At 34.0% G+C, this 24,477-nt stretch overlaps 1 protein-coding gene across 1 annotated transcript; it reads left to right on the plus strand.

Moving 5' to 3' along the window:
* Nucleotides 1-370: 370 nt before the first annotated feature.
* LOC144560251 (putative F-box/kelch-repeat protein At5g24040) lies at nt 371-7,365 on the plus strand. Its single transcript, XM_078309415.1, has 4 exons — nt 371-1,398; nt 1,712-1,739; nt 7,147-7,157; nt 7,248-7,365. Exons 1-4 carry the CDS (start codon nt 371-373, stop codon nt 7,363-7,365), a joined length of 1,185 nt encoding a protein of 394 aa, XP_078165541.1.
* Nucleotides 7,366-24,477: the final 17,112 nt, after the last annotated feature.

The raw sequence follows: 24,477 nt of genomic DNA on the forward strand, positions 1-24,477 counted from the left end.
TTTTGTTGAATTTTCACATGTATGAACTATTTTGTTTGTATTGAACTTCAATAATTGTTTTTTCGTTGAATTTAGGTTAAAGTTCAGTATTGCAATTGTGCCTTAATAGAACCTGTTCAAGCTTTTCAGTATGATATTTATTATCTTTAAGCTTTTCAGTATTAAGTTTAAATGGCTAGAGAATTTCCTATCCTATATTTAGAAAGGGAAGGTAAAATAAGGCATATTAAAACATTATGTTTTATTTTTAATGGCATGATCATGCTTAATTAAGTATGAATAACAAACTTAGGCCTTCTTAACTTTAATATTAGATACACTTGTTTCCTCCAAAAATCAGATGCCCATCCGAAGGACTAAAAGCTCTACCATGAGAGAACCAAGCAGTACCGATGGCGTCCTAAGCCATGAGAGAAACTGGTCTGAACTTCCAAAAGACATTCTCCATCTCTTCTCCAAAAAGCTATCTGATATCTCTGAATTCATACGGTTTCGTGCTGTGTGCAAGAGCTGGCAGTTATCAGCCCCAATCAATGATCCTCCTCCACAACTCCCCTGGCTTCTAGAGTCTTGTAATTACTTTGAAGAAAACACCATTATACGCTTCTACTGCCTCTTATCTGGTAAAGTTCACACTCTCACATGGCCAACATCCCATCGTGCCAGGCTAAGCGGCCCCGCATGCCACTACCTACTTGCCTCTTGCTTGAGAAACAACGTGAGGTATCTCCTTAATCCTCTTACTCATGATCAGATCCATGTCCCTTCTGTTAATGCACTAGATTGTGGGCGCCTAGACTATATTGGTCCAGATACAAATGAAGGCAGCAATATTGTGGTTATATCAGGATATGCAGACCGGCCTCGAGCCCGAATCAATATGTTGGCTTTTTGGCGACCTAAAGCTGATGATTGGGTTTATATAGAAGGGGTTGACAACAGTCCTAATGCATTTTATAGGGGACAATACTTCAGCATTGAGAGAAGAACTGGCATTACAAATGTTATTGATATTTCCACTAAAAACTTGGCTTATCAAGTGGCACCACCAAAGGGCACAAACCCTCATCTACAAGGTTGCACAATTATGGTCAGCTCAGGAGGAAAGATGCTGAGGTTGTTCCAGTATTATGAGGGTGAGCTGTGCCACTTTGATATATATTGTCTTTATTTTGGTGATAGAAAAGAGAAACCTTGTTGGGTGAAGATCACCGATATCGGTGAGGAAATTTTGTTTTTGAACCATTATGGTGGGTTATCTTTTTGTGCAAGTAACTTTGCTGGATTCAAAGGGAATTGCATTTACTTCCTGAAAAACAAGATATATCTTTGTAGATACGACATAGGAGATGGTACAACTGAGGTGTTGCCTTGCCCTCTTGATTTATTGGAGACTTGGTTTATGCCAAGTCTGGAATAGCACTCTGATAACAATGATTGCATTAAGAGCCAAGTAAGTTTAACTGAGTATTAATTTACCTTTCTGTTTATTTTGTTTTGAGTATAAATTTAGCCTTTTGTTTATTTTGTTTGAAATTTATTTCAGTTGTTCTAATGGGGACTGCCTTCCTAACTCTTTTTAGTGCTCGGTTCTTTTGCAAATTTACCTACAGATTGGTGTTTAATACCACCGCCTGAACTTTACAAATTTATGTGCAGATAATGGACCGAGATATTTTCTCTCACTCGTTTTCACTTATGTTGGTTTCAGGTACTCAAGAGTAAAGGCCAGATTTGAGGTGCGTTTCCATATATTAAGATATATATGAGATTGCTAAAATAAAGATCGTCACTGCTGCCATTTGGGTTATTTTTTTTTCCACTCGGGACTATTATTATATTAGAATTCATTTCTTGGCTTATCTGGTTTACCAACGTGGGTAAAAAAATGTAATTTTTATCGTATTTGTTTTCCCAATGTAGTGAAATAAGTATTTTGTTGACTGTTTGGTGACGTCAATATAGCTTGTAACACTCAAAACTTGGTAGTTTTCTCAAATGAATATCTTCTATTTACAAAGTTGGACATTCATTTAGTCTATGTTACTTCCACATGTTATTGATGGTATGATTAGTACAGATAGGTCTATATATGTTACCAGAATAGCATTGTACCAGTTACCATCAAATTTCCTTAAAGTTATGTCTGGATGTCTCCACCAAGCTGTTCATGCAATGTTTTGGCACCAAACCAGATGAATACCAAAGTAATTATAAACTCAAACATAAAAAAAATTATAATCCGTGGAGCTTATTTTTGTCACTTTTGAAATTGTGGCTTATAAACCTTCGAGTACTTGGAACAATATTGTGGCTTAGTTGAACATTGCTTAGTTAATTTTTTTTATAATCAGAACATTTCTTTGATCTCATATGTGCAACTAAGAACACATTGAATGGGACAACAAATTAGTCAAAATAATCTTTTCTATGATATTAACATATATTACTGCATAATGACGAATGACAATGAGATCAAAGTCCTAGCTATTCTGTTCCAACAAAGAAAAAACCTAATAACTTCTTAGGAGTATATGAATCAGCACATACAATAAAGGGTGGGGATTAGATTGAGCCCACAATGAGTTATTTACAACAAAGTCGGAGCATAATCCATTTTATGTATGTATACCACTGTACCAGTAAGTCCTGCAGTATGGCATTTAACTGATACAGTGGTACTGCTTGCAGAGCATAACAAACGGCCCCGTATTATGGTGACTCTTGTCAGGTAATGGTCTCCATTGCTCCCCATGGATCAGTTTGAAGAAATCCAAAATAGTCATCCATTCCAGAATTCAGTTCCAAGGATAATATCGGCAATCATAGCAGATATGGACCATGAACTTAAAAAGAACGACTCAGGTTACATCCGATTCTCTATCAGATTCTTCTCTCATAAGGTGCAAGAGAAAGTAAAAGTTTCTATGGGTAATTAATGTGGAGCAAGAATTAATTCAGATTCAGTGAAGCATTGTAGGGTGTAGAGTGAGATCCGAATTGTCTGTTTTAATATGGCACGCCTAAGAGATCCCATGAGTCTAAGACAGGTTCCTATAAAATTTAATCTGACTGGAACTCATTTTTATTACATGCTCATCACTGCCCTAGCAGGAATCAGTATCCTCCGCCAAACCTAATTTCAGAATTTGATATGAGAGAATTGATTGCTGCTGCCATGGAGACCCAACTCTTAAATACTCGTGAAAATGCTATAATTAGTCAAGTCGGTTATCCTATAATTAATCAAGTCCGTTCAGAATTTAAAATTCTAATTTGACTTAAGAATAACCATAAATACTAGAAATAAACCAAATATGACTAGGATTTAATATAGTCAATTTTATTATTCTAATTTATCACGAGTCAATATTGTAATATTTATAATCAGTCCATCAACAATTATAAATAATTACCGGAATATTCTATACGTATTTCGGCCCATATCCTAATTAAAATATGTACAATGCCTAATTAAAGTTACAACATTATTCTGAATTTGATCACTTGTTTAGACATTTATTTATGACATTATGAAACATATAATTATATAACACGTAGTCCAAATTATAATTGTAATTTAGATGTCTCTAAATTCCAACATAGAAGATATACAACACATGCTATCATCTTGGAGAGATCAAGGAAGCATTTCGGTCACCTCAATAGTGGAAGACGACGCAATTTGGATATGTTAGAACAATGGCATTTTCTCCGTAAAATATGCTTACATAATACTCTACAATAGTCACACAATACAAACAAAGGTACATAGAATCTGGAAATTGAGAATTCCACCAAGAATAAAGGTGTTTACATAGTTGGTAATGCTAAACAAGATTCTAACGATGGATGAAGATAGGATGGCGCATACCAAACATATGTGTCTTGTGTATGAAGAAGGTGACTAGGTAAAGCACATATTTTGCGAATGTGTAACTTCAGTAAGAATTCAAATGGCAACCTTAAACAGATTTTTGGTTCCTCAGTCGGTGGTGAGTAGCTTTAACTAGCTTGGATATGATCGATACAACTTCTAATCGACGAGAAGACAGCAACGAAGATAAGAGCAATTATATATGGCAATTATACATTTTGTCACATGAAGAGAAAGATGTGCCAAGACATTCAGAGAGCAATGCAAGACAATAACTGAACTGGCAGAAGAAGTCCACAATCAATGGTCATAATTGAATTAGCATAGAAGACGTTTTTTTTTTAGTTAATTTCTGGGGTTTTGTTATTTAATTTCAAAAAGGACTTGCCATATGATCCGCATGTGTAGGGGGGTAACAAGTTTTATGTCAAAACCTAATTGTAAGACTTTGTTATCAATACACAAATAGGGACATGATCCCTATTTTTTTATCAAAAATAATTATCTCTAAAAAAAAGAAATAAAGTGACCAACTTGTTTAAAATATTGGCATACACCAAATAATATGTGAAATTCTAACAAAAGTATTATGAGTAGAACTAGGGTGTTCTTAAGCTCACCAAAGCATTTGGTAAGCTTAACTCCAACATCCATCAAATCGATTTCAAATGATGAATCCGAACCGTTGAAATCCGCCTACCTTATAAGTATTATGAGTAGATTCTTTTCGTCCCCTCCAATAGTAATAAAATTATTATTCTCTCTTCTTCTCTCTCTATATTTTTTTTGACAAGATTTGTATTAATAAAAAAAAATCTTTGGCTCAAGGAACACCTATCAGTCAATTTTTACAATCACAAGTAAGATATTCTCATCAAGATAATAAGAAAAGAGCTCGAAATTATTTCTACTCAGATCGATTTTAATGTAAAATAACATGATTGACATACTTCCTTTTTTTCCAAAACATCAACCTTGTTTATGATAAAGAAGTACATGTTAATTTGTAAATACTACGAGAATAAGACATTGATCACGATAAATTTCATATTCTGAAATCATTCTCCTCGCTTCTCCTTTCTGTCGTCCGAACATTATCTAAATCCCACATGCGCCCCGATTTCTTCACGCCTCTCTTGGCATTGCTAACAGACATATCCCAGCTCTGTGGTTGAACGCAACCCCACCAGAAGGAAAACCAAATTCCGATAGAAACGCCAAGAGAGACCAACAAAAGAGACATTGATGGTAGTGGTCGGTGTGTGTAAACTTTTCAAGACAACTTTATGATTTGTTGTCAATGCCTTCATGCGATTTTGTTAACGCTTTATATATAATTGGTATCCGAATTAGAATTTTAATTAATTTTATTGATTATATTTTGATAGAAGGTCAAGAATGGTGCCTTTTTTTATCTTTACATATTTAAAAGAGATCAAATTAGATTTTTCTTTTTGAGAGCATGAGTATTTATGGACTTGTTTCCTTGGGCAGAACTGGAGTTCAAATTTTTTTCGTATACACTAAATTGGCGCTGCAATATATAATTGTCCAGTATTTTTACTTTATTTTAATATAATAAACAAAATAGATTTGGTCAATTCATAGAATTTTGATAACACTTTATATTGGTGGCTTGACAAATTATTTAAAATTGGTGGTGCTATATATTAGTTCAGTCATTTTTACTTTGATCTAATCTAATGAACAAAACAATTTAAAATTTGATAATAATTAATTGGGATCAACTAACTATCCCCCAATTCATTTCCCCCATTTATCCCCAATCAATAACTGACTTTGTTGACCATTAATTAAGAGGGGGACCACAACTTCCAATACTAAAAGACAAAACAAAATGTGTTCTTATCGATTATTAAGTTGAGAGGCCGCTCATTTACTGGCTGGACCACTAACTACTTGAGGGACCACTTAATATTTGATAGATTTTACAACTGGCGTGCGCAAATATGGATACATATGCACGCAAATGTTAATATATAATAGATCAAGTATAAAAAAAAACTGGACACATCACACTCATCTTTTACACATTTTTAGAGGTGGGTTTTTTTTCCCCCATTCAATCTCGCCAATATTTCTGACGATCTGTGATGAAATTTGTGAATCTAATATCATGAACGCCTTTTACATAATTTTCTCTTTCAAATGAGATCCATGATGACATACTTTCGAGTCGTCCATCGCGTAAGTATTCATATCTTGTCATGTAGTTTCATACCTCGTTGGGCAAGTATTCTACCACGTCGAGCAAGTATTCATACCTCGCTTGGAAAGTATTCATAAATCGCCTGTAACAACCTGCCTTGTTGCCGGCGGATCGGTAGGAGCGGATGGATAGGAAGTCGGAGGTGATGCAGTCTGGATCGAGATCGCGATGAGTTATGAATACTTGCACGATAAGGTATGAATACTTGCAATACGAGGTATGAATATTTGTGCGGCGGACAACTCAAAAGTACTTCATCATATATCTCATTTGAAAGAGAAAATTACATAGAAAACGTCTGTGACTTTAGATTCGCAAAAAAATTCATATATTGTCAGAAACATTGAAGTAAGAAAAAAAAACTCATCTTTAAAAATGTGTAAAAAATGAGTATGTGATAAGAAATATTGTTTAAATAAATACTTGATATTTTACATATTAATACTTACAATATTAGATGTTAATACTTGCGTGTATAAGTATACATATTTACACGCATCAGTTGTAAAGTTTTTCAAATATAAGTGGTCCTCTAGTTAATTAGCGGTCCCCCACATTATTAATTACTGATGCACGTTTTCTTTTTTCTTTTTGTGCTGAAAGTTGCATGTGGTCCCCTCATATAATTAATGATTGGGGGATGGATGGGGGAATAAACTGGGAGAAAGAAATATTTATTCTAATTAATTATATTTGCTTTCATCCAAAATAATATTGAAAACAAATTGCATTGATTGGAAAATATCTCTGTATTAGGTCAATGGAAATCAATTCTTCAAGATAAATATAGTTCTTCTGGGTTGGAAATTTCTAGATTTTCTTCATTCTGGTCAGGAATTATGTCTATTAAATTTATTGTTGGCATAGGCATTAATAGAATAGTTGGTAATGGTCATGATACTAGTTTTTGGATGGATAGATGGTTTGGAGAACGTGCATTGTACTGTTCTTATCCTAACTTGTTTAGAATTGCTTCTAATCCAACAATTTATGTGGCTGATGATATTGAACAATCCTCTTTAACTCTGGTATTTAATAGACAATTGACAGGTATTATGTTAACGCAGGAAAGGGTAAGCGACCAGTAAGAGGAAGACCCATGTCTTGGTCTCGAGAGCTTTGATTTTTTTTATTACCTAGATACAGTGCTGAGTGTGATGTTATTGATGCTGCTTTTATGGCGACTGATCCATCTACTGCTGATTCTGGTTCTTCTTTTGCTAGTTCCTCTACTCGTTCTATTGTTAGGGTTGATTAGTATGTGCTTGTCAAGTTATTTTGATGTGTCTTATATATGTTGTTGGATATATTGTGCGTTAGATATACTGGCAATATGTTATGTCTTTATGTTTTCTAATACTAGCTTTAGATATATCTTTTTGGTGCTTCACAACCTGAGGATTTTATCATTTCTAGTTTTGTACAAACAACTATGTTTCTAATGAAATAGGTGACTTTCCACTTTTATCAAAAAAAATAAAAAAAATAATCTCATGTGCATTTTGCAGTTCCAAGTACGTATTGTGTAATAATTAAGTGAAAATTTTAGATGTGGTCAAGATAATGAAGGTAAAAATTCAAAACAATTAATAAGTACTTTAGAATAAATAATGCATATTATGTAATAGTTTGAGCTTATTTTTGGATTCGAAAAATAAGTTCGAATGTTGGAAAGTTTTGACAATATATAAATTCCTGTGTATATTTTAATAAAGAAAATGTGTACTAAGATAAATTTAAATACCAGCTATTACATTAATTTATGTACTAAGATAGGACTAGAACTATGGTGTTCTTAAGTTCATCAAGATTCTTTGTAAACTAATCGAAAATTTGAAACCTATCAACATTCGAAAATTTGAAACTTTCGAATTAATTTATATAGAATCTTTCGAATTAGTGAAAAACGTTCAAGAAATAGTGAATGCAAAAAAAAATTGATAAACCTTCTCATATGCTTGGTGGTCAGATAATACATCTCTTTATGCTAAGTTTATTAGAGCAATATTTCTTTTACGATAATACCAATATTGTTGGAACCCATAGTTTATTGCTTTTATCAACTTCATTGACAAATTAAATTTTATCAACTTCATTGCACGTGAACTCCATGGTTAATTAAATTTTCTTTCTTCAAATAACTTCGGCTCTATAACATTAATTACATCGATCATATATACAAAAGGATATTAAGTTTTATTTACAAATTACATCGATCACATATATAGAATGATAATGACAATTCAATGCATAAGTTTTATTTACAAATTACGCATGTACAGAAATATATAGAATGATAATGACAATTCAATGCATAAGTTTTATTTACAAATTACGCATGTACAGACTGTCTAAATCAAGTGCTCTTATATGTACTTATTACGCATGTACATTCCGTTGCTTTTATTATCAGCAAACAACATAAACCCATGAATCATTTTTCAAAAGATAGAGCAACAACATAATTTCAATGAACTTCACCAATATTAAACTAAGGAAAATTCAATTTATTGCATTCAGATTCCACAAGCCTAACTACTCCAAATCGTACCAAAGAGAGTCACAAAACACAGCCAGTACATCTCTATGTTAAGAAATTAGAGAAATGGCTGTCAAAGAAATCATTGTCAAAGAAAGCACTGTCAAAGAAAAGAATGACGACACTCATGTCATCATGATAGTCCCGCTTAGCACCAGGATCTTAATATCTTAAATCGTAGTACCCTGTCCCATGTTTTCTGGCTGCTCTCTCCAATGCTTTCCTCATCAGCCTTGCCGCTGCACCCTTCACAATAGTAATATTCAATAGGTTAGGTGATAATTAAACAAACTAAAGAATAAATAATTACTTTGCTTTTCATGAAAGCATGCTGTAGTTCTCTACGGGTACCAATAAGTACATAAAACCAAAAACAAACAAATTAATTTAAAAACAAATAACAACTCTGTCATAAGGCCCGAGAGCAGCACTTACATCGGGAGTGCAGTTTCGGACAGAAGTGGCAGCTTCTTCGTTGCTAATCTCATCCCAGAATCCATGTGAGCCGAAAATGACAAATCTGTCATCAGGACCAAGTTGGCGTGTTTGAATCATCGGTTCTGCCTTCAAAATAGGTCGCACAATCGGCTCCCCTTGTATGTACTTAGAAGGTAGCGGCACCTCGTTGAATTCATTGTATTTCAAATACACGTTTCCAATTGCCCTAGTCACCTGGAAAAAAAAAATTATTTAAACTGATGAACGAGATTTTTTATTGGCACATGGTGGATGCTGACCAGTTTTTTTTTTTTCACATTCCTCCTATTTGGTGTGATAAATTGGGGTTTAGACAAGAATGTTAAGAGTTTCCATCGTTAGTTAGAGTGCAAAACAAGGTACAGTCATGTTGAAATAGAAGTTATTTTGAACCTTCAACTGTGCCACTGTCAACCACAAGCACAATTGAAGTACCACAGGTAGAGCGGTTGATTAGTACTGACTGAATTAAACAACAAGCACAGCCCACAGAAAATACTGAAATATAATAACTAAAAATCAATTAACATAAAATAGTAGAAAGTAATTACATGAAGAGACCCCCTGAGAAGAAAACATCCCTCGACTTCTTGGAAGAGGTTAGTGCCAGGATGCTCCACAGAGACCTCATTCCTTCTTTCTATATGTTTAGCATTATAATCAGCTGACAGCTCAATCACCTGCATGTCATCCAAGCCAGCCCCGTTCGGCCATCTTGCCAGAACTGCACGAGAATCACCGGCATTCGCCACATAGAGAACATTACTGAACACGACCCCAACCAGACAGCACGACCCTGACACTGCAAGTTGTGGTTCGTTCTGCCAATTACTTCTCACGTGATCCACGAACATTTGCTCGGTTCTGTGATACGCCTCCCCTAACACTTGTTCATCGATCACGCCATTTTGATTTTCAATAGCACCTACAGTTAAGAAAATGATAAATTAGCCCATGCTTGTAAATTGAAAGATGATAAATTAAGGTAGTATACTGTCAAGAAATTTCCAATAAATTAAGGTATATTGCAAAGTTATTTGAACGTTTATCACATGTTAAATTACCATTGCACAGCAAACCAAAGATGAAATTATTGGTCTATCTTTTTAGTTGCATGCGTGACTTGTTTGTTAAACAAACAGAACAAGTAAAATGAATTTGCTTACGTGTTTCTGCACTGTAAACAGTAAACAGATAATTTAAAATTCAAGGAATTATATGATAAAGAAATTCCAAGAGCTGTACAAGGCTGCCAAGATTTAGAGTTCAAGATTGAATGTTAATTAAACCAACAAAATTCAACGAATACAACAAAACTTGATCTTTTCCAACAGAGGACTAAACTCTAATTCAAGCAGAACCAAATTTACCACATTGCCCCTCCAGTTCTTTCCAAAACAAGAAATTTTGAAGACTCCCTCAAAACAACAAGAAATTACGAAAGGAAATATTAAAATTTGAAAACCAACTCACTCTTGAAGTTCTTGAAGAGATTTTCAAGGACGAACTGAGAGCAGGCGGGCCCGCCATGGCCATCGTAGACACCGACGAACACCCCGCGGGGCCCACTGACTCCATCTGTCAGAGACCCTGATACCAGCTGGCTGAAATCCTCATTCTCTACGTTAGCTTGCGCCACGGCCATTGAAAACATGCCGTACAGGTGGTGGGCCAGGGTCTTATGCCAATAATATTGGCTCAACGAGTCTCCACTGGAACCTTGAATTGACATCTCTCGGTTTACTCCTTCGCCTTCAAAGCATTGTTTCATCCGGCGAAAGAGAGAGCGACAGATGTTTCCAATGCCATAAGGGTAGTTCAGCTCGCCTCCAAAGCATCGTGACACCCAGAGATTGTAAAATTTGCCTGCCATGTGCAATCTCGCAATCGAGATGGTAGAAGAAATTGGAGAGGGTAGTTCTTTGTTCTGAGAGATGGTACAAGGAAGAGGAGAGGAGGAAAGATGAAAGATTTGCAATGGGGTTTCTTTGAGATGGTAGAAGGACAAGTTGGTGAAATATAACTGATTTGTTTTCGATATAACTGATTTCTGTTTATCAAGGGAGGGAGAATTAAGTGCACCTGGCGCATTGAAATGCTTAATGCCTAGGAACGACTAAGATAAACATAATATTGTATTTCTTTATTTTTATATATAAAGGATGAATAGACAAATATATATCAAACGATGTGGTAATTAAATAATAATAATTATGTAAGGAAATTGTAATTTGTAGAATTTTATTTAGGTACACTTCCGATTAATGTGTGTTAATTAAATGATAATTTTTCTATTAATAACTTCTTGATTTTTCTTGAACGATTGGAGAACTTTAATTTCTTTGTTGCTTTAAAATATTATTTTTGTCGTTTTTATATTATAAACAATTAATATATATTTCAAGAAAAGAACTCTCATCGTATAATTATTTAAGAAAATATATGCAGTAGACAACTAGAATACGTCGTATAAGTTAACAACATTTCAAAATAAGTGGAAAGTTAGTAGTAAGTGTTTGTAAATTAAGATTATACTCCAGGTCCATGCAAATGAAAATCCTCGTTGAAATCAGTAGGGTGCATTTGAAAGAGTCATGATTTGGGTTGGAGCACCTCAGACTCAACTTAATTGGATGTGAACTCACGGGCAACTCTAGTCAAATCGTACCTCGTAATCCAACTCATTAAATTTTGTAATTTTAATTTTGAGAGGAAATAATAGTCCGAAATAAACAATCTACAAATTACCATGACAATTCACAGTATTTATAAAATCCACAATTTCCTATATTGTCTAATATATTACAAAAACAGTCTACAAATTGTAAAACAAGTGCAAATTATCAAATTATACTGACTTGAGTTGCTCATAAACGAGTTGCTCCCAACCGAGTTCATCAACTCGAGTCAGTTACACCACAAGTTGTTGATGGGTTGAACCCAACCTGATCTCGAACGAGTTACGAGCATGAGCATTTTGTGCATACCTACAAATGCAGCGTTGACAAAAGAAAGGGAGTCTATGATAAAAAGCTTATCATAGTTTAATTAATGCAGCTTTTGAGAGAAAGACAATCGATATCTTCTCGTCACAAGTTTTCTGAATTAGTAAATAACGTTGAAACCGGACACTCGAGCAAAAAGTTATGCCCCGTTTAAGTGTTTTCGTCTGGGATCACATAACTTTGTTCTCGAGTGTCCAATTTAAGCGTCCCTTGACCTAGCCTTTCCTTGTTGGAGTGTCCAATTTCAGTGTCCATGTTTAGATATCACCTCCCTTGTCTTATCCCTTGCCCTAGTCTTGCCTGTTTATAAGAGATGCTACAGAGAAATACATGTACAGGGAAGAGATGCTTTAGAAATGAGAGAAATTACTTTGAAAAGAATAGATAGAGATGCATTCTAACATGAAAGCACGGATCGATGACATGAAAAAATTTGTATTTCTTTCATCACACAGATAATACTATAAAATTGTGTACAATTGTTGGAACATTCATCCGAAAATAAATTGTGCCAATTAGGTCCAATTATACACAGTCCTTTATTAAAAAAATAAACCGTATATGAATGTTTGAAGCACACATATATATAGTTTTTAATTAAAAACTTAATTTGTATGAATGCTGGAGAAAATTTGGGAAATATTGTTTTCTTGTTTTGAATAAGGATTTAATTAAAATTTTGAGATGTGGTGTATGTTTCTTTTGTAATAGTAATGCATGAAGATTCGAAACTCTAGATACATTTTTTTTTAATCTAGTTATGGACTTCTTTTTGTAATAATTAATTACTTTGGATGTCAAAACATGTTATAGCTTTTCTTTGTGTAGTTTTGTGTTGTCCATGCTAATTGCTTTTCTTGATTTATCAAAGCTAAAAATATGTTTTTTTTTTCTAGTTGCACTAGCTTTTAAGTTGATGATTTAAATTCAATGATGACTAATTAAAATATAATAAATTAATATTTTGTTAACAGTTAGCAGTTAGAGTACATACATTGTGCCTCAAAATGTAGTTAGACACATACTTGCCACACGTACTTTCCTAAATTTTCTTATTTGGTTGTTAAATACTCAATTTTTTGATTGGTCAAGATTTCTTTCTATTTTTTAAATGTTATTTAAGAAAAAAAATGAATTGATTGATAATTAATTGATCATATTTTCATTTCTTTTCATTTTTATATCTTTTAAAGAATGTTATTTGTTATTTAAAAATAATTTATAAATATTGTTGAATAATTAACTCTTTTGCTTGGTCAATTCTCTTTTGCTTGGTCAATTTTCTCAGAGATTACTATTTTGGTTATTGGGAGCGGAGAGAAACTTTTCCCTTTTTATACCCATATTGGCCTTGGCAATTTCTTTCATTTAATATTTTATTCAACTAATGCACAGCACAATAGGAAACTAGAAATATATTACAATGAGATAAAAAATGCACCTCACAAGATAATAATTATTGTACCTCAATAATCAAAATCATGCTCTCAAAATAACACATCCTATTTTTTATGATTATTTTTTATTTTTATTTTAATAATATGTCTTCATTGCACCGCACAGCTACGATACTAGTAAATATAATAATTAGCTTATATAATGGTAACACAAATTCTGTCAAAACGCATTGTAAAGTAAGAAACAAATGGTCTAATTCGACCATAATCTGATCTTCTTAGTTGAGCCCAATGTTAGATCTCAAGTTAATTTGAAAACCAAGAAGCCCCAAATAACAATAAGTTGTCAAGTAAATTTTTTAGTATGAGTTGACAAGTAATTTATCTTCAGCAAAGTTTATAATTAAAGAAATCAAAATTATGGGCATACATCAAGGATAGTTTTATGGCCTTCGATTTTTTATTTATTTAATATTATTTTTTACTATTTGGTCGACTCTTTAGGGAGATACTAGTAGCATCTAGCTAATTGAACAAAGAATGCGGTTGCCAGTTTCCACTACAATGAATCTATTTTCAAAAGATAGAACAGCATTTGAACTGACGTTGCATAAACCATTGAACCAAAATAAAACGAAGGAAAAATCGATTTGCATTCAGATAAAACTTGAGCATACTATATTTCACCAGACATCACGATATTAGCAATTCCAAAATTGGATATAGAAATTCCAACTAAAGCTTAAACAAAGAAAGAAAGAAAGAAAAAAATCATTGACAATTAATTGTTCTAAACCCTTCACAGATAAAATGTCTAGATATATCATAAAAATAAAAATAAAATGCCAAGTTCAGATTTCACAAGCTAAATGCAACTACAGCCAAAAATAAGTTCAGATCTTTTAGTGCGTTCACAGCTAATGGTGCTGGTGCCTACAAGTTGTCAAAGAAAAGAATGATAATACTGATGTCATCATAATAGGACCGCTTATCACTTGGCAAGAATTCTCTCATATCGAGAAAATCCATCTCATGTTTGGCCTCTGCTTTGAGCAACGCTTCGTTCAATAGCAATGCAGCTGCACCCTATACAATAGAAATTCTCAATAGGTTAGGTGATAAACGAACTAATTAAATATGCATATTATATTTTGCAGAGTAAAAAGTTTGAAAATCCTTGGTTTTCTACTGGTACAAAAAAACAAATAAATTAGTTCTCTTCTGGGGGCACATAGCCACATACATCTCGAGGAGCGTTCCGGACAAGCAAGGCAGCTTCTTTGTTGTCCATCTCATCCCAGAGCCCGTGTGAGGCGAAAATGACAAATTTGTCGTCAGGACCGAGTAGGTGTGATTGAATCATCGGTTCCGCCTTCACAATAGGCCGGACAATAGGCTCCTTTTGTATGTACACAGCAGGTAGCGGGGCCTGGTTGAATTCATTGTATTTCAGATACACGTGTCCAATTGACCTAGTCACCTGAAATTTTTAAATTTCAAATGATAAACAACATTTTTTATCAGAAAAATTGACCACCGGTCATGAGAAAGTAATTACCGGAAGAGACCCCCTGACATAAGAACATCCCTCGAATTCTTCAAAGAGGTTGGTACCGGGAGGATGCTCTTCTGAAAGCTCATCCCTTCTTTCTTTATATTTAGCGTTATAATCAACTGATAGCTGATTCACCACCATGTCATCCAAGCCACCTCCGTCCTGCCAGCTTACAAGAACTGCACGAGAATCGCCGGCATTTGCCACATGGAGCACTTTGTTGAACACGACACCAACCAGACAAGACGACCCTAAAACTGCAAGTTGTGGATCGTTTTGCCAATTAGTTCTCACGTGATTCACGAATGCTATCTCAGCTATGTCATACGCCTCCTGGAACACTTCATCATTGATCTCGCCATTATTATGTGCAATAGCACCTATAGTTAACAAAATGATAAATTAGCCCATGCATGTTTGTAAATTGAAAGATATCGTTTCTCTTTCTGTTCTTTCTATTTCTTTTGAGAAAAATGTTAAATTAATAAGCTGTCAGAAATAAAAACTGCATGTGCATCTTTAAGATATTTGTTAATTACAAATGTCAAGTGACCAGAGCAAACAAAGATAGAAAAAATTTAAGGAAGTGTACTGTCAAGAAATTAAATATATTCTGAAGTTATTTGAATCGCTTATCACATGTTAATTACCATTGCACAGAAGAATAAAGATAAAATAATATATCGAATTAAAATGCATGCGCGGCTTGTTTGTTCAAGAAACAGAACAATGAAAATAAACTGTGCTCAACATCTCACTATGTAAAATAAAATCAGATATGGAGTTCTTGGGAAATTACTAACGTGCTTTGCACTGTTAACAGATACCTGATAATTCAAAATTCAAGAAATTAAACAACTTAGATGATAAAGAAATTCCAAGAATCATACTTGGGTGCCAAGAGTTTAACCCCAAGATTGTAACAACAAGAAATTTTCCACATTGCCCCTCCAGTTCTTTCCAAAACAAGAAATTTACAGGACTCCCTCAAAACAAGTAGAAATTAAAACAAAAAATAAACGAAAAAAAGTAAAATTTGAAAAGCTCCTTACGCTTCAGGTTGTGGAATAGATGGTCAAGCAGGAACTGAGAGCAGGTGGTCCCTCGATGGCCGTCATAGATGCCGACGAACACCCCGAGGGGCCCACCTTCTTGTTCCGTCAGAGTCCCGGAAACCAGCAGGCTGCGATCCTTGTTCGGCAAATTAGTAGGTGGTCCCACCCCGGCCATTGAAAACATGCCGTACAAGTGACGGGCCAACTCCAATTGGAATAAACTGTTTTCACTGGAACCTTGAATCGACGTCTCTGAGCCTTCTGTCTCGTCTTCAGGGACTTCCTCTATCTGTACGTTAGCTTGCACCCCAGCCATTGGAAACTGGCCATACAAGTTTCTATTGCCACTGGGGTTGTCTTGCTCGCTTTGACAGCATTGTAATAAAAATCGCCCGAGAAAGTTGCCCGCCATGTGCAATCTGTCGAGGTTTTTGTTAAACAAGAAGAGGAGAGGATTGTTCTTGTTCTGAGAGATGGCACAAGGAAGAGGAGACGAGGAGAGATGAAAGATTTGCAATGAGGTTTCTTTGAGATGGTAGAAGGACAAGTATATAGACCACAAGCAAGAAGAGTGAGAGGGGTTAAGGTCTGTTGGTTGGTGAAATATAACTGATTTCTGTTTATCAAGGGAGGGAGAATTAAGTGCACCTGGCGCATTGAAATGCTTAATGCCTAGGAACGACTAAGATAAACATAATATTGTGTTTCTTTATTTTTATATATAAAGGATGAATAGACAAATATATATCAAACGATGTGGTAATTAAATAATAATAATTATGTAAGGAAATTGTAATTTGTAGAATTTTATTTAGGTACACTTCCGATTAATGTGTGTTAATTAAATGATAATTTTTCTATTAATAACTTCTTGATTTTTCTTGAACGATTGTAGAACTTTAATTTCTTTGTTGCTTTAAAATATTATTTTTGTCGTTTTTACATTATAAACAATTAATATATATTTCAAGAAAATAACTCTCATCGTATAATTATTTAAGAAAATATATGCAGTAGACAACTAGAATAGGAGCTTGTCATATATCATGCTATTTCCAATTATTTTTATGGCGGCTGAAAATAGGAGCTTTTCTACAACAGGTTAAAAACCGGTTATTTAATAAAAAAATCCATGTTAAAAATATTCATAACATTGGTTTTTTAAATAACTGTGTTGAAATAGTGTTGTGCCATCAGTTTTGATTAAGAAAAGGGACGTAATTATCATTTTCAAGTCAAAAAAGGAAAGAATTATTTTCGTTCACTCTTTTCTTTTCTTTTTTTTTCTGATCTTTATAATTTATTTTTCTGACGATTCGTGATGAATTTTACGAATCTAAAAATACCAACGTTTTCTATTCGATTTTATCTTTCAACTAAGATTAATGAAGAAATACTTTTGAGAAATTTTAAAGTCATTTTTTTTAAAGTAATAATCATTAGCACTTTCAATTTTCAAGTTTATAAAACTTAGTCTACAACCATTAAAATTTTCAAGACTTTGTACATGAGGTTTATATGCTTTGAAGTGCTATTGTTGAGGTTTAAATTCTTTGTACATGAGATTTTATATGTTTTATTCTAGAGATTTAACGTGTTATTAATTATGTTTATATGCTTGTAAAAAGAGGTTTATATTATTTTGAAGCAAAAAAAAAAAAAAACTGAAAGTCACAGAGATTTAAAGTGGTAAAAAATTACGAAACAAATATAACTCGAAAGTTATTCTTCATGGATCTAATTTGAAAGAGAAAATCGGGTAAAAAACGTTCATATTTTTAGATTCGAAAAATTCATTACGAATCATCGAAAAAATAGATGAGAATGATCAGAGAAAAAAATAAAAAAATTGGGTGAAAGAGATCTTTTTGTTTTTGACTTGAAAACAAAAATAGTTAGAAGTTAAAACTATACAGATTTAGAATTTTAATGCTTGCAGATAGAGGTTTAAATGCTTGCAAGTAGCATTGTAAAATATTATAAACAAAGATTTAAATGTTTAAATATTAGCGCTGAAAATGAAAGTTAGATAACATTAGAAGGTTTTTTTTATCAAATTACTTGTGGGACGAGCTTGAAGATTTTGTTTGAGGTACAATTATAAGGCTCATTTTAAAAATTCTAAAAAGTAGTAACAATTTTAAAAAAATGTAAAATTAGGTTTCATTGCCATTGGGGTTGTTTTGCTCGCTTCCAAAACATTCTAACAAAAAGCGCCTGAGAAAGTTGCACGCCATGTGCAATCTTGCGAGGTGTTTAGTAAACAAGAATCGGAAAGGATAGTTCTTGTCCAGAGAAATGGTACTGGGAAGTATATAGACAGTGGGATCTGATGTGTTTATAAGGGAGGGAGACACGTGGCGAGTGCGATTTCAAAAAAATAACTGATGCGTGTTCAAATTAGTTGTAAAATTTTCTTGGTTTTCAAATTAACTTGGGCTGGGCTTAAGAGTGTGACCCATTTTGACTTACCTGCATGCTTTCAGTTTAATTGGGATCAATTTAAGTAGGCCTGATTCGTGTCAAATTCGGTCATTTTGTTTTTAGAATTTTGGAATTATAACCAGTTTATATAGAACTGGTATCAACTTGACATAATTTTTTGATAAAGATGAAAATTAAGTTGTTTAATTTTAAATATATTTAAAGGTTTTTACGTTCGATTTTGAACCTATGTTTTCACTCAAAGAATAATATCATTAGTATTAGATTAATTAAATATATATGGAACGTTATTTTTGAAAAATAAGAAAATTTATTTGTTGAAAACCTCCGTACAATTGGAATTCATATCACCCAAGGTAACAAAAGAGAAATCAAATTGTTGAAATAGTAACCCAGATTTGTTGAAAACCTCCGTACAATCCGTACAATATCTATTTTGTTTGATGGATTCATATCACCGAAGGTAACAAAATATATCTGTTTAACTGTACAAGATCAGCTGAAATGGAAGTGGGGGGCAAATAGGGAATTTACATTGGCTTCTTTCTATAGAGCAATGGCACAAGGGCCAAGCATAGGGCAGGACATAAGCAAAATTTGGAATATCAAGGCGCCACCGATGGTGCTAATCTTCACCTGGTTAATGCTAAAAACAGAATACTAACAATTGATAACCTAAGAAGAAAAGGATGGATCATCCCAAATAGATGTGTGCTGTGTAAAAGGGCAGAAGAAACGGTACAACACGTTTGAGACTTGTAATTACACTACGCAAGTTAGACTGGCAATTGCAATGACAAGCATACAGCTCATGCAATGTCCTTTCTACAACACGACTCAATTCAGACATGTAATCATGAATTCACAACATATAAGGGTTAGACACATGGAAATCAGAATATGCTTTGTCGTCTGGAGAGAAAGATGCCGCAGGATATTCAGGGACATAGAAAGGCCAAGCCACCTGATTCAGGAAGAAATAATGCAGGATTACAAAGATTGGTTCACAGTACAATAATATAGAAAATAATTATGATTTTGTTTTATTTCCTTTAATTTGCTGGTAGTATCAGACTTTATATTTCTTTTAGATTGTATCTTCTATGTTAATTCTATCAAAAAATGTAATTTTGACACCACTAGTGTCGGGATTAATGAAAAATGGAATTTGGAGGCTTGACCTCCATCTTTTTTTCAAAAAAAAAAAAAATCTGTTTAGATCGGGACCGTTCAATTATTTCATAACAGATCTCCCCAGCTAATCATGTTGAAGAAATAAAATAATATATGTTCAGTGGGATAATGCTTCATTATGTGACAACTCTGTGAATACTTGCTCTTTCAAGGCATATTCCAGTTTTCCCGGAAGCACACCTCGCGCCATTGTTGGTGGTGCAGCAAGTTGACCAACTTGTCTTTCAATCACTTTGTATTGGGTAGTCATCAAATCAAATTTATGATCTAACTTTTTCAAAGACTCGGCTACCTCAAGGTTGGTTTGCCTTTGTTGGCTTGCAAATGTGTTATGAGTTAACACTAACTCGGCTACCATTTTTTCAGTATGATATTTATTATCTTTAAGCTTTTCAGTATTAAGTTTAAATGGCTAGAGAATTTCCTATCCTATATTTAGAAAGGGAAGGTAAAATAAGGCATATTAAAACATTATGTTTTATTTTTAATGGCATGATCATGCTTAATTAAGTATGAATAACAACCTTAGGCCTTCTTAACTTTAGTATTAGATACACTTGTTTCCTCCAAAAATCAGATGCCCATCCGAAGGACTAAAAGCTCTACCATGAGAGAACGAAGCAGTACCGATGGCGTCCTAAGCCATGAGAGAAACTGGTCTGAACTTCCAAAAGACATTCTCCATCTCTTCTCCAAAAAGCTATCTGATATCTCTGAATTCATACGGTTTCGTGCTGTGTGCAAGAGCTGGCAGTTATCAGCCCCAATCAATGATCCTCCTCCACAACTCCCCTGGCTTCTAGAGTCTTGTAATTACTTTGAAGAAAACACCATTATACGCTTCTACTGCCTCTTATCTGGTAAAGTTCATACTCTCACATGGCCAACATCCCATCGTGCCAGGCTAAGCGGCCCCGCATGCCACTACCTACTTGCCTCTTGCTTGAGAAACAACAAGAGGTATCTCCTTAATCCTCTTACTCATGATCAGATCCATGTCCCTTCTGTTAATGCACTAGATTGTGGGCGCCTAGACTATATTGGTCCAGATACAAATGAAGGCAGCAATATTGTGGTTATATCAGGATATGCGGACCGGCCTCCAGCCCGAATCAATATGTTGGCTTTTTGGCGACCTAAAGCTGATGATTGGGTTTATATAGAAGGGGTTGACAACAGTCCTAATGCATTTTATAGGGGACAATACTTCAGCATTGAGAGAAGAACTGGCATTACAAATGTTATTGATATTTCCACTAAAAACTTGGCTTATCAAGTGGCACCACCAAAGGGCACAAACCCTCATCTACAAGGTTGCACAATTATGGTCAGCTCAGGAGGAAAGATGCTGAGGTTGTTCCAGTATTATGAGGGTGAGCTGTGCCACTTTGATATATATTGTCTTTATTTTGGTGATAGAAAAGAGAAACCTTGTTGGGTGAAGATTACCGATATCGGTGAGGAAATTTTGTTTTTGAACCATTATGGTGGGTTATCTTTTTGTGCAAGTAACTTTGCTGGATTCAAAGGGAATTGCATTTACTTCCTGAAAAACAAGATATATCTTTGTAGATACGACATAGGAGATGGTACAACTGAGGTGTTGCCTTGCCCTCTTGATTTATTGGAGACTTGGTTTATGCCAAGTCTGGAATAGCACTCTGATAACAATGATTGCATTAAGAGCCAAGTAAGTTTAACTGAGTATTAATTTACCTTTCTGTTTATTTTGTTTTGAGTATAAATTTAGCCTTTTGTTTATTTTTTTTTAAATTTATTTCAGTTGTTCTAATGGGGACTGCCTTCCTAACTCTTTTTAGTGCTCGGTTCTTTTGCAAATTTACCTACAGATTGGTGTTTAATACCACCGCCTGAACTTTACAAATTTATGTGCAGATAATGGACCGAGATATTTTCTCTCACTCGTTTTCACTTATGTTGGTTTCAGGTACTCAAGAGTAAAGGCCAGATTTGAGGTGCGTTTCCATATATTAAGATATATATGAGATTGCTAAAATAAAGATCGTCACTGCTGCCATTTGGGTTATTTTTTTTTCCACTCGGGACTATTATTATATTAGAATTCATTTCTTGGCTTATCTGGTTTACCAACGTGGGTAAAAAAATGTAATTTTTATCGTATTTGTTTTCCCAATGTAGTGAAATAAGTATTTTGTTGACTGTTTGGTGACGTCAATATAGCTTGTAACACTCAAAACTTGGTAGTTTTCTCAAATGAATATCTTCTATTTACAAAGTTGGACATTCATTTAGTCTATGTTACTTCCACATGTTATTGATGGTATGATTAGTACAGATAGGTCTATATATGTTACCAGAATAGCATTGTACCAGTTACCATCAAATTTCCTTAAAGTTATGTCTGGATGTCTCCACCAAGCTGTTCATGCAATGTTTTGGCACCAAACCAGATGAATACCAAAGTAATTATAAACTCAAACATAAAAAAAATTATAATCCGTGGAGCTTATTTTTGTCACTTTTGAAATTGTGGCTTATAAACCTTCGAGTACTTGGAACAATATTGTGGCTTAGTTGAACATTGCTTAGTTAATTTTTTTTATAATCAGAACATTTCTTTGATCTCATATGTGCAACTAAGAACACATTGAATGGGACAACAAATTAGTCAAAATAATCTTTTCTATGATATTAACATATATTACTGCATAATGACGAATGACAATGAGATCAAAGTCCTAGCTATTCTGTTCCAACAAAGAAAAAACCTAATAACTTCTTAGGAGTATATGAATCAGCACATACAATAAAGGGTGGGGATTAGATTGAGCCCACAATGAGTTATTTACAACAAAGTCGGAGCATAATCCATTTTATGTATGTATACCACTGTACCAGTAAGTCCTGCAGTATGGCATTTAACTGATACAGTGGTACTGCTTGCAGAGCATAACAAACGGCCCCGTATTATGGTGACTCTTGTCAGGTAATGGTCTCCATTGCTCCCCATGGATCAGTTTGAAGAAATCCAAAATAGTCATCCATTCCAGAATTCAGTTCCAAGGATAATATCGGCAATCATAGCAGATATGGACCATGAACTTAAAAAGAACGACTCAGGTTACATCCGATTCTCTATCAGATTCTTCTCTCATAAGGTGCAAGAGAAAGTAAAAGTTTCTATGGGTAATTAATGTGGAGCAAGAATTAATTCAGATTCAGTGAAGCATTGTAGGGTGTAGAGTGAGATCCGAATTGTCTGTTTTAATATGGCACGCCTAAGAGATCCCATGAGTCTAAGACAGGTTCCTATAAAATTTAATCTGACTGGAACTCATTTTTATTACATGCTCATCACTGCCCTAGCAGGAATCAGTATCCTCCGCCAAACCTAATTTCAGAATTTGATATGAGAGAATTGATTGCTGCTGCCATGGAGACCCAACTCTTAAATACTCGTGAAAATGCTATAATTAGTCAAGTCGGTTATCCTATAATTAATCAAGTCCGTTCAGAATTTAAAATTCTAATTTGACTTAAGAATAACCATAAATACTAGAAATAAACCAAATATGACTAGGATTTAATATAGTCAATTTTATTATTCTAATTTATCACGAGTCAATATTGTAATATTTATAATCAGTCCATCAACAATTATAAATAATTACCGGAATATTCTATACGTATTTCGGCCCATATCCTAATTAAAATATGTACAATGCCTAATTAAAGTTACAACATTATTCTGAATTTGATCACTTGTTTAGACATTTATTTATGACATTATGAAACATATAATTATATAACACGTAGTCCAAATTATAATTGTAATTTAGATGTCTCTAAATTCCAACATAGAAGATATACAACACATGCTATCATCTTGGAGAGATCAAGGAAGCATTTCGGTCACCTCAATAGTGGAAGACGACGCAATTTGGATATGTTAGAACAATGGCATTTTCTCCGTAAAATATGCTTACATAATACTCTACAATAGTCACACAATACAAACAAAGGTACATAGAATCTGGAAATTGAGAATTCCACCAAGAATAAAGGTGTTTACATAGTTGGTAATGCTAAACAAGATTCTAACGATGGATGAAGATAGGATGGCGCATACCAAACATATGTGTCTTGTGTATGAAGAAGGTGACTAGGTAAAGCACATATTTTGCGAATGTGTAACTTCAGTAAGAATTCAAATGGCAACCTTAAACAGATTTTTGGTTCCTCAGTCGGTGGTGAGTAGCTTTAACTAGCTTGGATATGATCGATACAACTTCTAATCGACGAGAAGACAGCAACGAAGATAAGAGCAATTATATATGGCAATTATACATTTTGTCACATGAAGAGAAAGATGTGCCAAGACATTCAGAGAGCAATGCAAGACAATAACTGAACTGGCAGAAGAAGTCCACAATCAATGGTCATAATTGAATTAGCATAGAAGACGTTTTTTTTTTAGTTAATTTCTGGGGTTTTGTTATTTAATTTCAAAAAGGACTTGCCATATGATCCGCATGTGTAGGGGGGTAACAAGTTTTATGTCAAAACCTAATTGTAAGACTTTGTTATCAATACACAAATAGGGACATGATCCCTATTTTTTATCAAAAATAATTATCTCTAAAAAAAAGAAATAAAGTGACCAACTTGTTTAAAATATTGGCATACACCAAATAATATGTGAAATTCTAACAAAAGTATTA

This window comes from Carex rostrata, chromosome 10 (assembly GCF_964058835.1).
Source record: "Carex rostrata chromosome 10, lpCarRost1.2, whole genome shotgun sequence".
NCBI classification, from domain to species: Eukaryota; Viridiplantae; Streptophyta; class Magnoliopsida; order Poales; family Cyperaceae; genus Carex; species Carex rostrata.